This window comes from Musa acuminata, chromosome BXJ3-8, assembly GCF_036884655.1.
Source record: "Musa acuminata AAA Group cultivar baxijiao chromosome BXJ3-8, Cavendish_Baxijiao_AAA, whole genome shotgun sequence".
Taxonomy (NCBI): Eukaryota; Viridiplantae; Streptophyta; class Magnoliopsida; order Zingiberales; family Musaceae; genus Musa; species Musa acuminata.
The window spans coordinates 9,196,960-9,215,060 of NC_088356.1; the positions used below are offsets into that span (position 1 = coordinate 9,196,960).

Here is an 18,101-nt window from a genome sequence, read left to right on the forward strand (position 1 = left end):
CATGAGGGTCATACGGAATTGACATCTCAGCGGAGGACAGTTCACAGAACGGATTCGGTACTTTTTCTTTTGGCCAGGCAGTGTTCGCAGACGAAATGACAAACGCTACAGAGACTGCTGGGACGACGGTTCATTGAATGCTCTTCGAACGCACATGCTTGCAATTGTCCCATATGTGCACATTATTGCAGGTAATGTCGGACATCGGCACAGTGAGAGGACACGGGACTCGACTACATTTCCTAGGACATAACTTTATGATGTCGATGCAAATAACGCACACTGCAATCCACATTGCATTTGTGTAGATCTTACCGCTCTTACCTCGAAACACTTGGTTTTCGGCAACCTGCAATGTGTTGTTGTTCTATTTAATGCCACAAGAGATCACGGTGTTCGCCGAGCGGCTGGAGTGCAGGCGATGGGGAACCAAGGCATCGCGAGCGAGAAGAAGAAGAGGAGAGCGAGGAGAGGCCCCTTCACGAGCCTCAGCTTCTCGGCGAGCCTCCCGGGCGACGTCCGCGGCGCCCTCGCGGAGAGCATTTGCGCGGTGAAGTACTCGTCCGACCCTCTTGCTGACTTCAGGGAGTCGATACTGGAGATGATCAGAGACGGCGGCATCAAAGACTGGGAGGAGATGGAAGAGTTGGTCTACTGCTACGTCGTTCTCAATTCATCGGACGTCCGCTGCTTCATCGCGGATGCATTCCTCAGTGTGTGTTCTCCTTGTCTTCAGCTCCCATCAGGGAATGATCATTAGATGTTTTCTACGCATTTTAGATGACTGACAACACCACAAAGGAAGTGATCGTTCCATCTATCCAAACTATGAATGATGTGAACGAATCTTCAACGAAGACGGCAGAGCTAATAATAAGCGATGCTTCAAACTTCTGATTGACTATCTACATGGAAAATTTCTCTACAGCATCTTCGGACTTGTATATTCTTTTTTATGCTTTCTTGAATGGCTTCACGACGACCTCTCAGATACAATCTGAATCGGTTCTTTACCAACTCCTGCCGGATTAATACAGCATCAGCAGATAACTTCATTCAGCATTTTGCCGTCGAGTTTGTGCCGTTTGCTGCACGGGGAGAAATGACCACTTTGACAGCCAAATCGTTGTCGTCTTCTCCTGTCTTGACATGAGCAGAGTGCCAAATCTGACGCAGAAGCTAAGCAGTGAGTTCTTGGCAGCGGCAAGGACAGCTGAGAAGTGAATGATCAAGCTTTGTGAACGTCATGATTAGGCAAACAGTGTCAAACCTTAGACATCAATTTTGAAGGCATTCCACCCACCGATCCCTTATGCAAACAGAAGAAGGATTGCAGCAAGGTTGACTAATGGCTAAAATTCTGTGACTGGTGGCGCACAAACTCTGTATCAATTATACTAAATTGCCTCCTAGACAAATGCAAACAACAGCTATGGTTGCTAGATGACATGATTGAAGCGTCAGGAAATTGGAGTCATCATGGATCCCCACGATACCTTGCAACCAACATTGACAAGCTTTTCGAATGCATTATCTCTTCAGAACCAAGTCAAACAATCTTCTGATCTCCCTCACCCACCCACCCTGACAACAACCCTTCACCTCTGAGTGCTTGCATGACCCATTCACCCTCCCCCTTCTTTGTGTGTGGCTCAACATGAATACACAGTGTGGCATAGATGTCCACTCCAAGCAAGCAGATGGACCTCCTCGTCCCTATGGTTTCCTGAGGCCGTAAGCTAAAAGGCCACCCCAACCAACCGGGAGAGTAATAAAGAAAGTGCAGCAACTGCTTCAACAACTGCGGAGGGAGGAAGAAGAGCAGAAGAGATTGCGACGACGCGATCCATGTCTCGTTTGTTCTGAGAGCAGATGAATCATTTCAACATCGGCAACGAAGCATGAAGAACATCGAGAAGTTGTTCTTCACGTGCACCAGATGGCAGGTCGAGGAAACCATCGATCTCATCAACTGCCCTTACCATTACTTCTGCGACAGCGCCTACCGAGGCGACTACTCTCCCACCGTCGACTTGCTGGTGCTCCTCTTCGCCGTCTCATCTTTCTTCTCCGCCACGGCCTTCACCCTCCGGGAATTCAGCCTCAGGCGAAGCCGAACGGAGCCCAGCATCGGAAGCTTCAAAAGAAGGCATCTGTTGCCTTCAGGTCCGATTGCACTTACTCTGGTAGTCCTAATCTTTGCGAATGGGCAAAGGATCAACACCATATTCCCCCTCTCGCGCTTCGGCCCAGCTCTGCTCCAGCTTGTTTACTTCTCAGCTCTGGCTTTTAGGAATCGAGCGGAGACCGACATCAAGTATGGGGTACTCGAAGCCTCGACTGTGTCGGGGATTCTGCATGCGAGTCTGCGCCTCGACTCCATCATCTTGCCTTACTACACAGGCTTGGAAGCTCTGACCGACTCCTACTTCTCTGGCGTTTGTACAACGTGTGTGTGCCGAAGAAATGCTTTGGCGGCAGGAGGGAGCAGCGTTGCGTACAGGGGATGGTCCAAAACCACAGTGTTGATAGCCACTGCTCTTTGTTCGAGGATGGCATGCAGAATTGTCGGAGAACAGAAGCTGGCATTGTCGATCAGGCTGACACTCGAAGGTGTCAGCTGGCTGTTGATGGCGAAGGACTCCTTCGACCTGATGCTGGGTGTTGTTCCACAGGGGAGTCTGCTAACGACGGTGGTTTATGCCGGGCTCTGCTTTCTGATCTTTCTCAATTTCCTCAGAATGGTATTCAATCTCTCGGTCTCCGTAGCAGAAAAGCATCACAAGAAAGAAATAATAGTTATGTGCCGTAACGATGTTGAAATGGCACGGTGAGCAGAAAAATCATACGAATTACTTGCTTGTAAAATGATTCTTTCATTTTATCGAAAACAGATGCTATGAACTTGTACAGCTTTTGTACATTGAGTTACTGAGAACAGCAAGTTTCTCGATTCAGTTTTTCTCTGTTTCTTCAACTTCATGCTGTTATTATTTCTCCATAGGCCACAAGATCAACAATCTATAGATTGATTACACATGCTATAAAAGATCACCATAAATACATGAAAGTATCGATATAACAAGCACTTTCATCAACCAGAAATTTTTTTTGAAGTGCGAACAATTTTTTTTTTATGGGCTAATTACATATTAGCCCTTGTAGTTAGATCTTATTAGCATCCTGGTCCCTAGGCTTAAAAAATTTATATTGAAATCTCTATAGTTATGAAAGTGAAACAACCGACGTCATACGTTTTACCAATGAAAATATAAAAATATGGGTAAAAAGATAATTTTAACATTCTATATACATTTTTTGTGGTGGCGGACAACGACATCATTGGGCGTCGCGGGTGGCTATTGTGGATGAGAAAGAAGAGCAACGACGAGAGTTGAGATAAAGGGAGAGAAGAAAGAGGACGACACAAATGCTAACGGCTCTGCATCTACGTCGACGTTGATGTAGATGTCGAGCAGCCCTTTTGCCGCTCTGCATTTGCTTCAGCATCGACGTAGTTGCCAAGCGATGCCAACGCATATGCAGATGCAGAGCAACGAAAGGATCGCTTGGCAATTGTATTGACGTCGACACAAATGTAGAGCGATCGTTTCGTTGCTCTGCATCTGCGTCGACGTCGCTCCACAACCCCATCCTCCAACTCCAGCCTAGCAAGACAGACTCCACCCTCTCCTCGACCACCTCGCATCACTGCTTCATGGTCATCCGCTGAGGATCTACGACTTCTTCACCCGAGGCACCATCGTGGACTTAGAGGAGGATAGGCAAGAGATAGAGGACAAGAAGGCCTTAGAGTGCGAAGGGGAGGCAACAGGATCGGGATCATAGGAAACACAAAGAGAGCAAATCAGTTGTGGATCTACGCTAGAGACACAACATCCAACGTCGAGGGAGTGGCAAGCAGCACAAGTAACCTGGCGAATGTGATAAGCCATGAGGAAGTTAGCACCGTGGATAGACGCGTGCCAAGCCCAACTAAGGAAGGCCACGTATAACTCGTAGTAGACTACTGCCCTTTCACTGCTCTACATATGCACAATGTCGATGCAGATGTTGAGCGACCCTTTCATTGCTCTGCATCTGCGTCGACGCTGCTTGACAATTATGTCGACACCGACGTAGATGTAAAGAGGCAAAAGAGCCGCTCAGCATTTGTATCGATGCAGTTGTCGAGCAACGCCGATGCATAGTAATGACATCTACGTCATTCTCTTCCTCTCTCTCTCTCTCTCTCTCTCTCTTTGCCTCATCTCTCGTCGTCGCTCTCCCTCCTCATTCACAACAATCACCCATAACCCCCAACAACATCATCATCCGTCATCATCAAAAATATAAGTAGGATATTAAAATTATCTTTTTGTCCATCATTTTTTATTTCTGTCAACAAAACTTACAACATTAAGATAAATGAAACTAGACCTTTCATTTTCATAACCCTAAAAATTTCAATATAAATTTTTTAATTCTAAAAATCAGAATGCTAAAAAAACCACAATTTTAGTCATCACCGTCAAAACTAACTGCTGTTGTGTGTTCGTGTGAGAGAGGGCGAGAAGAATCACTGAAATATATATACACTGCAAGCATTGAAAATATGGAGACCCTACCAAAAGATGCAGCATCTCATTTTCTACTACTTGTTCTACTCTAGTGCAGCAGATACATTTCGTCTTCTCGCAGCACCAATAAGCACAATCCATAAGAAGTTCAATCTGAACCGACTAAATTAGCTTTACAAGCACAATTACCCATGACAGCTGAAGTGAGTTCAATGTTGCAATAGAAAACCACTTATAAGCATTTTTCACATTATCTTGACTCGAAAAGTTGTTTGTCTATGTCACGAGGACTCTCATTTTGTCAACTCAAAAGAGTGTAGTTAAATCAGACAAAACTAGAAACATTCAGTGATTAATATAAAATGAAAAGTTTGCTTCAATTATCTTCTTTTATCAAGAGATTGAAGCTCAAAATCATTCATCAGATGAAAATTGATGAGATGTATTACATCCCATGTGAATGGATTCAAAGAATGAAAATATGAGTCCTGGTTTGCCAGAATTAGAATTACTCGCATAAAAGAATGCAGTCACCGATATTTCTCCGGATCCTATTCTTCGTCCGAGGAACTCTCTGATGAGACTTGCTTGTGATCAACTACGGCAGCAGCTTCCTGTTTGAGAGGAAGAAGTTCAATAGCATTGGAGGACTTGTCAATGGAAAATTATTTATGATTTCAGGGAAAAAAGGTAAAACCAGAAAGAAAAGAAAAAAGTCATGAATTCTATTTCTTACTGGCATTTTGTCCCAGTCCTTCAATTTTGAACTAGTAAGCATGTAATTGTTACGTAATGGGGCCCATCCAAGCTCATTGTTCTTGTCCATGCTTTTTGAATCACAGAACTGCATAAAACATACCACTGTTAATCTAGACCAGCTCATGAAACATGCTACAAGTGCATATTTTGGTAATGTGGAGATACCATTTAAATCACATAAAACCTTGATATCTACGAGTAGAAATGAAGAGCATTACAAAGACTTGAACAAAAAATAATTATAAGCACATCTTTTTGTGTTATTGATGTGTACACTGACAATTTCAGAAATTAAACCCAAAAAAGTTCAAAATAGGAATATACTGTAAGCTCTCAGAATCTTCGTATGAACAATTTTTTTAAATATTTGCAAAGTGGACACCAATTTCCCACAAGCACATGCAAGTAATAAGATATCAAAGCTATTTGGAAAACTGTTTTTATAGTAAAGATTTAAGAAAATGCGCCCACACACATCATATCCTATGCCCAAACATAACATACTTCTGATTAATATGCTCAAAAACAGAATGCTTTGCGATTGCATTATTCTTGCAACCGAATTACAAATTCTACCTATTCTAGTTCAATCAATAAGGAAATAGATGTATCATTAAAAGAAGAACTGAGCATCTATTTCAAACTTTCAGATTCAGGATCAACTTATGTTAAACTGTATTCAGAACAGAGTGTAACACCACAAAATATGCACATTGAACTAGTTACAAAAAAGCATGTACAATTAGTCAACTCGTTATGATAGCAGATCAATAACAGACAATGGACAAGCAATAAATTTGTGTTCATGGACCAAAACTAACAAAAAGTCAGAAACAGAGTTATTCTAGAAAATTTTATAGATCAACTAGCACAAATGTTGCAGACTGAACTAGTCTTGCAGTAAAAGATAGCACATGGCTCAAGCTCTCAAGCATGAGACCTAAAAAAACATTATATTTTTAAATTCTAAAACAATTGAAAATCCTTAACAGCACTGACACTATCATTTTAGATACCCTGATGAAAAGGAAGCCAATAATTAGAACCTATTCAGCTGAAGTTGCATGACGATGGCAGAAAAATTGACAGTGTGAATGAACCGAAAATTAGGCATTATTACAGTGACTATATTTGCATATACAAATGCCTCAAAGTATACTGGCCCAGATTAAAAAAAGAGAAACAGCATGCACATGGTGTTGTGTGTATAAGAAACTATATTCTGCAACTATAAAAGTTTCAAGGACAATAATTCATCACATGCCTGTGTTGTTGGCTTCTGTAGCTCTGAAAAGAAGGCTTGTTTTCTTTGTTTTGCCAACACTGTTGAAAACAAAAAGATATTAATCACTGTAGTTTACAAAGAATTATATGAGAAATATCATATCAGCAGTAACATATGACAAACTTTGGTGAGATGCTGAACACTACTAAAAGAAACTTTCAAAATTTAACTAGTCTGAGAATTACCGTCTTACTGAGTACCAGTTCAACTATAAACACCAATATAAAGTAGAAACCTTCTTAGCATCAAAATTTTTTTGCTTCTTAATGAAGCCATATTATGTGCACCCAAACAGAAAACTCGATCATATTCAGCTATTTCAATCCACTTCATTTCTCGACTAAGGAAACAAAATCATCTATCTAAAAGAATCTCTAGTGTTCTTTAGTATGGATGTGTATTTCCTCTAGTAAGATGCACGTCATTCAGCTAATGCAAGAAAGCTTAAGCTCTAAGCTGACAACATTCAAAGGTAAAAGATGTAATTTAAACCTGAGTACAAGAATGGACTGCACAACCTTGTTTGAACACTTAACTTATAAGTTAAATAAACAAGCAAATACACTGATGCACATGTCATACCTTTTGCATTTTTAGAACCTGAAGGATTTAACCCACTTTGAGAACTTTGTGCCTTACTGACCTGCATCAATAATCTAAATGCTATTGTAAAAACTAGTGATTTCTTTTCATCAAGCACAACATGCTCTGCACAAAAAAAAGAAGGATTCAACAAACTCATCATGCTTATTCTCTTACCGCATTGAAAAGCTTGACGACTGGTATTTAACCCATAGTTGTTGTACATGCAAGATGAAGAACTTTCAGTTAGAGAGTAACTAAATGAGCAATAGAACGCACAATCCAAGCATAAAATATTTTAATCAGCTATAAAGAACATATTGCCTGTTCTTTAGAAGCCAAAACAAATACCTCCTTTTGTTGCAACGCTGACGAGAAGCTTCTCCCTTGCATCCAGGAAATTAGCAGGCTTTACGTGTCCCTTTTCTGCTTCCTATATTACGGATTCAAGTGAAACTTCGAAGAATACAGACACCAGAATTACCCATCCCTAGTGAAGGCAAAACTAAAGGGCAGGCAACAGAGTAAAAATGCGATCTAATAGCACCAACCATCTGTTTCTCCTTTTTCATTTCGGCTGTTGTTTTATGCTCCGATACCTCTTCTGCAAGCTTCTCAGCGACGAGCTTCTTGTGCGCAGACAATATAGGTCCCTGAGAACAAGAAGCATAATAAACACCAATAAATTCACAAAAAAGAAATCAGTTTTTGGGTTAGAACCCATTTATATGCCTAAAAAACGGTACACCTACAAGGGGATCATCTGGGAGATGCTTCTTCATGATCTTCATAAAGGCTACCCTAAATGCCCTGCAACCCTCAACGAACCTTGTGATCCCATGCTGAGCCCCCTCCCCGTCGTCCTCGTCATCGCCTCCGCTGCCGTCGTCATCCACAACATCCAAATCCCTGTCACTTTCCTCCTCCTCGCTAGACGGCTCTTCGTCACTTTCTTCCTCCTCATCGGAGTGGTATTCCCTGGCCCTCTTCCGGAAGAGCTTCCTCATCTTGCGGCTAGGTTTCCTAGGCTTGGCCGCGGCCATCGATGACGCCTTCTGCTGGACCCTCTTGCTCGGCTTCTTTCCCGTCTTGTGATCCGGCTTCCGCTTTCTGGATACCGAAGCGGCAGCGAGGGTTTGGAGCTCTGCCGCCATGGCCAACGAGGTCCGGAGAAAGGAGCGGCGACAAAGGTCTTCAAACGAGCATGGTGTGGGGTTTAAGTCGAGAATTTAGGAGTGAAGTGGGCCGAACCCAACCCGGCCCACATCAGTCAGGGCGATTTGTTAGTATTAAGGCCATGTAAGCCGGTATCAACCGAACGGGTTAATTATATATTATCTTTGTAATTAGATCTTTTTAATATTTTATTTTTAAATTTTAAAAAATTATATTAAAATCTTTATAGTTATGAAAGTGAAACATTTTTTCTCATTTATCCTAACATCATCAGTTTTACCGACGGAAGATATAGCACGTGACAATACGTATATGAATGATACGAAAACGATAGATAAAAAGGTAATTTTGGTGGCATCGTGTGTGGTTATTATGGTAGTGGTCGACGACAACAATACGGTGATCGATCTTGCCAAATATTAATATGAATATTGACAAAAAGGAATAAGGTGAGACAAAACGATGAGACATCTACGTGACACTAGAAAAGGAAAAGGAAAGAGGTGAGTTATCTACGTCACTGGCGATGAGAGAGGAGGAAAATAGGGCAGGTGAGGCAAAGCAGATATAGCTGATCAATCTCGGAACCTTAACCAAAATGGCGATTCCTAATCCGATGGCTAATCATAATGTAGTGATTTCTTCATCGTTTTTGAGATTTCTTCTCAAAATGAAAACGAATTATTCTGATAATACAAATACAAATTCTTAATTAATATTTTGTAGCATGAAGCGGACACGCGTTCTCATTTCCACCAGTTGGGGATGGATTTACCAAACATAAGCTATTCCAAGTCACACGCCATTGATTTAGACGTGTTTCGGAGTCATGATTTCGATTATGATGCGAAGCTAAATCGACAGAGAGACGAGTAGAGCCAATGGCTATCCTTCTCGATCAACCCGTGTCGTCTAAGGCAGGTGATATCTGGACCGCAGGAGCCACTCCTCCGCTTCAATATTAGGTGACATCTGGACCGGGAATTCGAATCACAACGTCCCAACACACTATTGTTGGCTGCGGAATCACCCAATTGCATAACACCATTAACTAGCTGTGCACGTCACAGACATTTCATAATAAATGACGGTCTGATCGACGACTCTGAAAATAATTCCATTTCGATCAGCTGATTAAGACAATAGCAGTTCACATGGTGACAGATTCAGTAGGGCAAGCAGGAGGGGCAACAAAGACAAAGCTTCCCCTCCACTAGCGGTGGCTGTTGATGGAAGAGAGAGGCCTGCAGCAGCTGATGGGCCACTGTCATGGCCGCCACCGTCTTCTCTCTTTCTCTTTCGCTCCATTCCTTTCTCTGTCTCGATGAATAGTTCACTGTGCAGATAGAGTAACAGTAGAAAGTGTTACCCTCTCAGCTTCACTCATTTTGTTATGGTGGACTAGGAATGGCCATCACTCGTATCATGTTATTTTAAGTTAAATAAAATTATATATATATATTATAATTTTTGACTCCGATACTAATCTCAAATTAATATGGGCATCGAAATTATCTCACCAAACGCGCTCTTGGCATGAGTTAATTTTATAGATGACAATTAAACATATCCGACCGACAATAACAAATAAGGTCAATTCAATTTCATGACATGATATGGATCGATGATTAAGAAGAAGATATCACTTTGTTGACTAACCGGAAGGCTCCCAAGCAGGATAGGAAGCATTTACCTTTTGTTCCATTTGTGAAGTACCAATTCGAAGCAAAAGTAGGAGGATATTTATGTGCACGGTGTGCAATGAAGACAGAGGTCATATCAGCAGAATGTGGTAAGTTTCCATCTCCATCTTACTTGTAATCATCGAATGCGTCGTCACAATCAGCATCAACATCCTCGCACAAGTGGACAGCTCCAATTGGTGCTTCATCAATTTGCATGCACATCACATGAACGAAAGCAATATGAATCTGATGGGAGCTACGGTGAAGCCATCCATCCCATCTTCCCCTTTCATGTTTTATATTACAGACATAAAAATCCACCCGAAACAATCAAATAATAATGCTTTCTTGCTAGGAATAAGTTGCATTAAGTTTTGTAGATAAAGAACACGCACAGCCAAACAAATAAAAAGTATATAGAGTCAAAACTTATAACAGTATTATCCCACACCATCACTATCACATCACATAACACTTTGTACATCCCTACATTTCTTCGAATACATATAGTACAAGTGCGAACCGGGTTCAGGTTTTCGGCTCGATTCGGTTCACGAGGGCCAAGGCAACGCTGGTGACCTGCGCCACCTCCACCACACGCTTGCGGATGGCGGCCCGGATGACCGGGCCAGCGTTCTGGGAGAGGCTGTCGAGGCAGGTGTCGGCGTCGGTGAGCGCGGCGCTGACCCAGGTCTGCACGTTGCTGAGGTGCCAGGCGAAGCGGGGGCTCCGGGCGCGCCCCAACCGCCCCATCTCCGCCACAGACTGGCGGAGCTGGTCGACGCTGTCCTGCATAGTCTCCACGCAGTCTTTTACGGCCCCGGCCTCACGGGACCGCGTACCGGCCGACGTCCGCCTCGCGAAGGCCGAGGCCGCCCGCGCCTTGTCCACGCTCACGGAGAGGGCGGCCAACGCCACCCCGCGCGGGCTCCGGCGGATGGGCAGCTTGTAGGTCGAGAGGCAGCGCTCGCAGAGGCGAGGGTACTGCGTGACCCGGCACGAGGAGCGGATGAAGTCGCTGGGGGCGCCCACCGGGGCCGCGGTGAGCGCACCGGCGGAGGCGAAGAACGCCGCGGCGATTAGAACGACGGAGAGTGGCGCACAACGCTCCATATTAATCTCCTCTCCCTCGCAACGTTTCCTCCTCCTCTGTTTTTTATTGGATTTATTTGTGCTCGGAGTCGAGCGGCCGGAGGAGTTTATATACAAAGAGGCGAGGTGTGGGTGTCACGTGATATGTTATTATTATTATTATTATTATTATTAATGTTACAACTTAATTTTTTAGGACGAATTAATTCTTTTTTTTCAGAAAGTATCTCTATTTTTATAATTTCTTAATAGTGTATTTTTTCAACGAATTATTGAAAAAAAAGAGTAAAATAGTTATTTTAAAAAATATTCTTTATGAATTTCTTAAAGTTAGGGTATTATCTAGAAAATTCTTAAACTTAAGAGTTTTTTCCGAGAATTTACCCTTTTTATTAATACCTAAATAATTTATTTTCTCTCTCTTCTCGAATGAGTCGACCCATAAGATAAATCGGTTCGATTATATTATTTTTATGTTGTGTTATATTATTTTCAACAATGCCACATAAAACACTATAACACATTATAAAACATATGTTATAATGTTTTTGTATAAATTTATAAAAATGATATTATGTTATAGTGTTTTCAGCAATACTTATGAAACATTATAATAAAAAAAATATTATAATTGGATCGATTCACCCTATGAGAATCCATCCATAAAAAAAAGGAAAAGAATGAGAGGTACAATGGTAGATGGTTGGGGGTATTACCAAGTATTAGGTAAAAAAAGTGATGTTATTGAAAAATTTCGCAAATGAAAAGCACTTCTCAGAATAAAAATTTCGAAAAAAGAAGATTATTTTTAGAATTCAGCCACTTTTTTTTATAACAGTATGTCAATGTTGAATTTTTTTTAAATGATAAATAATAAAAATGAATTCTTTCCGATCTAACAAAGGTGATGAACCTAACAAGATACTCGGGATCTTCAAAATTTTATCGAATAAAATTTAAATCCTCATCCTTAATTAGTGGTACTTATATATCATCCAATTATATTGATAAGAAGGTGTTAGTTAGCTTAGTAAAGATTTTGACAATTCATCACAATATCTTATGCTCGAACGCAACTTACCCTTTGGAGAAAAAAACACATTAATCAAATTCATATCTAATCAAGAATTAAAGGATCATAATATTTCCATATTTAAATTGGGCATTGGATTTAAACACAACCTTATTTATTGATAGGAATGAAGATGTACATAATACTTTAGTACTATATGGCTAACACCTCAATGTCACCCAATTAATATATAACCGATATCTTTGGGCTACGAGCCTGACATGCATTAGACACCATACAGTCATATAACTAATATGTGGTCGATATCTCGGTACCACAAAGATGAAATCATGATATCTTACAGCCAAATCGACCACGTTGTTATTATGTCTTGGATTTGATATACCACAATACTACAATCACCATGAAGCCTGAGATCAACAAATAGCTACTCCTTATAATCGGTGTTCATCACGAGAGTAATGATCATATGAGCCCACAAAAAAAAGGCTTCTAGGTGCCTTGGATACTTCAAGATTAGCCTAAGAATTCATTCTAAAATTTTCAAATCAAGTTTTCCATGTACCATTATAATTTTTTTTTACTAATTGAAATTCTAATTTATGTAAAAGTTAATAGTTAATTATAATTTATAAATATTAGATACATTTTAAATATTTTATATTTTGATTTATACATTTATAATTCAAACAAAATAATCTTAACCATAAACGAAAATAATCAATCTGAATTTTCCTAATGGACATTAACAATGGTCATGTATATATATGCTATATTTTAAGATATATATTTAAGCTATATCAAAATGTATAATTACATGTATACTATTAGGAGACAAATTGATAATGTCATAATCATAGCCTGACATGGTTCGGGTTTATATACAAAGGAAGGATGAGGTGTTGTCGAGGTATCTTTAGAGCTTCTCGAAATTCGATATAGATACACTCATATGCTCTAAGGGTGACTTACATGAAGACTAAGGTTAGATGTTTATTTTTCGATTTGATCATTTCGACACTCAAGTTAGTTCCAATGTGGATAGGTAAAAATAACAAACAAGTATACTAGTTAAAATAGCTTTTTATCTTATCATGCAAAAAATAACTTTATATACTGAGTAAAAATGAGAGAATATTCTCTAAAATATTTCACAATCGAACAATCCGTAACCACTCCTTTTTAGATTTGTGTCCACAAAGGTAGTCAGGGGAGGCAACCCAAAATGAGCTCGTCTAGAGAGGTCCGAAAGTGCAACCATTAAGTAATTTGACATGTGGGCTATGTGAAAGTGGAGGGAGATTTTGAATGCCTGATTATCCCTATAAGATCATGAATTTACTAAGAAAATCAAGTTGGGATTGAGCACTCACCAAAAGGGTTAGGTTGGGGCTAACCAACCTATGCACCTCGGGCATTCTTCGTGAATATCGGGTTGGGTTTGGTGAACCTACACACTTCGAGCATTTTGCCTTGGGCGATTGTCCCCCGAGACGTGCCTTTGAGATGCTCACCCTCATATGGGCACATCGAGTGTCATTCAGATACTCACTCCTAATGAGGGTGGAGCAGGTATTTTTGGGCTCACACCCTCATAAGGGCACATCAAGTGTTATTGAGATGCTCGCCTCGAGATGGAAGTATTAGGCATATTTGAACACTCAACCCTATAAGGGCGTATCAAGTGTTATTGAGATGATGCTCACCCCTAAAGAGGATGCATTGGGCATATTTTGATACTCATCTCAGTAATAGCACAGTAGGTGCCATTTATATACTCACCTTTGAGAAGGGCACATCGAGCATTTTTGAATGCTCACGCTGATATGGGTGCATCGGGTGCTATTGAGATGCTCACTCTCGAAGAGAGCGCTTTGGATATTTTTGGAGACTCATTCAAGTAGGGGTGTGTCATGTGTTCTTTGAAGTTGACACACTATTAACATTTCATTAATGCTTCTTTAATATCTTAGAGATCCAAAAAGACACTTGAGAATTAAACGTGCATCTTCAATTTCAAGAGAGTTAATGCAACTGATATCTGACGGGGTATTTGAAAGTTAATGTGGGAACTAGGGTATCAGCCCATAGTATAAATCTCCTCTCAGTGAATGTAGGGCTCATTTCTTACCTCTAGTTTCCTATAGCCATTATGTCTCCTCCTTCCGAAGCATCTCGGCCTCTCGAAACACCTCCTCATTTTCTTCAAATTAGGATGTCCTTTCTCTCTCATACAAGTTCTTCTCAGTCCCTCAATTGACAAATGACCAAGGAAATCGAAGTCATATCCTCTAACAGCTCAGGGTTAGGATGGATCCCAATCTACTCCTCCTCAAGAGGTGGACCTCGAGACTTAGAAGTCATGAAGAGTTCCTACTATTTTGATCTTAAGGTCTTTGGATCACTTGTGGACCAGTTATTCTATATTGATCGAGTTTAAGATATAAATATCTCAATCGGGCCACCGTCCATATAACCTAATATTTAGGTTTCTTTGCTAATCTTCGGATGTGCTAGAGGTTCGACTTCGATTTCCCCTCCACCCACTAATAGTGGCATGCTTCAAATGGTAGAGGATCTCACTCTCCTAAATGGCACCGAGCTCACAGTATTACCTCATGTTATTAATTAGGAAATGTTATGTTGGCATCTATACCGTTGAGATGGAGATCCCTAAAGAACCTCGGGCTCTTAAGGCTCCTCGAGGAGGAGAGGAGGCAAGGTAGAGGTCAGTGCACGAGCTCTATAAAAGCAAGGTGCTGCCTTTCATAGTGTTGAAGATGGTCGACCTAACAGATCTAGTTCTTGACTAGGATCTTCACTCAATGAAGGATAACTTGCAACCCAACTAGGCCATTTGGGATGAAAACAAGGCATCAAGTCAATATTATCAAGGCTCACTATGCCATGACATAGCTAAGTAGGTCTATGCATGGCCCTTAGAGGTCATGATTTATGTAGCTTTCCATAATAAAGTAGTGGTAAGTGCCTAAGTTGTAGATTAGACATCTACTTTTGCAGCATTATCACTATGTCATGGGTCTGATTGACCACATTCATGACATTAGGAGTGTCATCTCCACGATGAGTAAAGGAGCTGAGGAGGGAGAGGGACGACTTAACCCTTATCGTGCGGCTCGAGGCTCGAATGGTCGAGTTAGAGGTGAAAATAGATGAGGCCCAATAGCACCTCACCAACCAAGATGAACAACTGAACACGGTTTAGGCAAACAATCGTCAAACGGAGAACGAGTCGCTCTATTAGGTTGACGAGCTCAACTCTATAAGAACTTACAATGCCAAACTCCACAACTAGATCACTGTGATGAACAAGCAAATAATAGCTTGATCAAGCAAGTGACTATGATAAACGATCAATAGAATTCCTATGTGTTGGTGAACAGATGTGTCGTGGTTGATGAGTCAGCATAGCTTGGTCCATGGATCAATGTCGAGAGTCTTCTGTCGGCTGAGTTGGATGTCGAGGTAGGTCGGGCCCTCGCGATGGGATGTTGATCAGCGTTTCTCGGTCCGGGCATCGTCGACTGGTGTAACGTTCTCTGTAGACATTCCCTTGGCGAACAGGAGCTTTCAGAGATTTTTAAATGTAGGTGAAACAACCAAACAAAAAAATTCTCGTTCTCTATCTATCTATCATATACGGTGTATCGGTATACTATAATTTATCATAAATTATCGAAAGAAAAAGAGAAAGAAACGGACAAATAAGAGAAAGCAAAGGAAGGAAGAAGAGAGAGGAGGAAGCATACCAAATTCATGTAGATGACGTTTGATGGATGGCAAAGCAGGCAGGTAGTAGCTGATGACAACATTATGCATGGAGAGAGGGAGAAGTGGCGTGCCCTAATCACAACTTGTGACCTCTCTTTAAACAAGCTTTTAATGGTTGAGGTCAGACCACTCGTAATTGGGATGATCTGCCTCTTGATTCGAGTTTGAACTGCAAAATTTACTTGGTATGAATCGAGTCGAATCGAACCGAATGAAATTATCATCACTGATAATAGTATATGTTGTCAGCATTATTACTCTTAGAGTTAATGAAATGTGAGGTAGAAATATATGTCTTGATATCATAAGGCGAGTTATTTTTTATTATTACATCGGTTTAAGATTTAGGAATGTAATAAAGCTTTCAAATTGATACATGCTATATAAAAGAGGTGAAGGAATTCAAGGTGATATACTTCTACCCAATGTTGAACCAACTAACTTTTTAGATATTATTAATATCATAATCTTAGTTAATAAAGATGTTTAGTCTTATCGATTAAGGAATAGGAAGACCAATACCTCACAAGGTTTGGGATTTATCTATATCCCTTGTACATTTAGAGGCATCTTTTGATATCTTGATATCTATCGTGAAATGACAAATCCATATAGTTCTTTTCCAAGAAGAGTGTTTTGTCATAGATCCATGTACTCATGCTAACGAAGATAAATTATGACTTATTAGATTATATTCATTGTAGAGCCTAAGATATCTCGACTTCTATGTTGGGGGGAGGGATGATTAAGTAACAATGGTTCTAAGGCCTCGTATCTTGATAATGCCAATTATGAGCTCAAGAGGTCTTTAAATGTCAACTTAGATTATCGTCATCGTGGAGCTTAAAAGACCTCGACTCTTAGAAGAGGAACAATTGAGCAATAAAGAAATCAAAACCTTTATGGATATATATATATATATATATATATATATATATATATATATATATATATATATATATATATATATATATATATATATATATATATATATATATATATATATATATATATATATATCACGTTGAAAAAGTATAACTATACTAAAGCCATCTAAAAACAGATAAATTCACACTCATGTTGATGATGGCTTAGGGATAATGAGATAGAATATTTCAATGAGATTTCATACCTAGTTATAAAGGGATATAATATTTCGTGCGAGGAAGCAACCTCTAATCATCTTCAATAGTTTCTTTTGACCTCTTATCTACGTGAGCAATAAAAGGGGATGGGTGTAACTCATAACCATATGCTTTAGATCCTTGCCCACGTGGGCAGACAAGTGGAGGATGATCTTCGTCTTCTTCTTTCATCTTGGTTATCATGTGATGATTACATACCAGATAAAGATTGGCTTCTCTATCATAAATCTCTTTATGCTTATATTGCTTATACTCCACGATTATTATGTTCTATATGAAATATAGAAAACATAGATTCTTTATCCTCCGAAGATACTATCTTAACATTCAGTATTTCACATAGATGTCTTTTTATACTTATATTCCCTATACTCAAAGTATAATAATCTTAATCTTCCGTATTTCATATAGAAATTTTCATCTATTTAGATTTATTGTCCTCCAAAATGGAAAATGAATGTTTCATCGAGGAATTCCTTCTTGCATCAATTACGAGAACACCCCTACTGTAGACTATTAATTACAAATTTGTCCTCTCCATCCGACGGCTAGCGTTCGCCTAAAACGATCCCGGCTTCAGAGGCCATGGACGTGAATAAGGGGGCACTTCAGGTTTCCCAAGTTGAGGTGTGATGGCAATTATGTTATTATCTTCGCTTCCAAGTCTATTTAGTAGCGAACTCTCTTTCTATATAAGATGCGGCATCGGGACCCCAGCTTTCTCCTCCTTTTTCCCGCCTCCTCTCTCTCTTGCTCCCCTTGCTGTCGTCTTCTCTCCCGCCCCTTGTCCTTCGATCGGGTCCTTCTCTTGAACTGGGTCTTCTCTCGATCTTGATCCGTCTAAGCTTGCTTGGCGTGAGACGGAGTGCCGCCATGTCGAGATCCCCAGCGAAGCTTGACGTGCCGAAAAAGCGGAAGGAGCCCGAGCCGTCGTCCGACAGCCCCCCAACCGAATCGGCGGCTAACGACAAG

General features: G+C 40.5%; 3 protein-coding genes across 3 annotated transcripts; 1 reads left to right on the forward strand and 2 right to left on the reverse strand.

The window, feature by feature from the left end:
* The first annotated feature begins 1,598 nt into the window (after positions 1-1,598).
* On the forward strand, positions 1,599-2,961 carry LOC135644462 (uncharacterized). Its single transcript, XM_065162046.1, has one exon. It carries the CDS (start codon positions 1,902-1,904, stop codon positions 2,832-2,834), a length of 933 nt encoding a protein of 310 aa, XP_065018118.1. The 5' UTR covers positions 1,599-1,901; the 3' UTR covers positions 2,835-2,961.
* Positions 2,962-4,801: 1,840 nt separating this feature from the next.
* LOC135644463 (uncharacterized) lies at positions 4,802-8,386 on the reverse strand. Its single transcript, XM_065162047.1, has 8 exons — positions 7,959-8,386; positions 7,758-7,859; positions 7,558-7,639; positions 7,384-7,403; positions 7,207-7,267; positions 6,604-6,662; positions 5,317-5,424; positions 4,802-5,194 (listed from the first exon to the last, which is right to left on the reverse strand). The coding sequence occupies exons 1-8, from the start codon at positions 8,358-8,360 to the stop codon at positions 5,132-5,134; spliced, it is 897 nt and encodes a 298-aa protein (XP_065018119.1). The 5' UTR covers positions 8,361-8,386; the 3' UTR covers positions 4,802-5,131.
* A 2,079-nt stretch (positions 8,387-10,465) lies between these two features.
* LOC103993164 (pectinesterase inhibitor 9-like) lies at positions 10,466-11,242 on the reverse strand. Its single transcript, XM_009413124.3, has one exon. It carries the CDS (start codon positions 11,178-11,180, stop codon positions 10,596-10,598), a length of 585 nt encoding a protein of 194 aa, XP_009411399.2. The 5' UTR covers positions 11,181-11,242; the 3' UTR covers positions 10,466-10,595.
* Between the last annotated feature and the right edge of the window lie 6,859 nt (positions 11,243-18,101).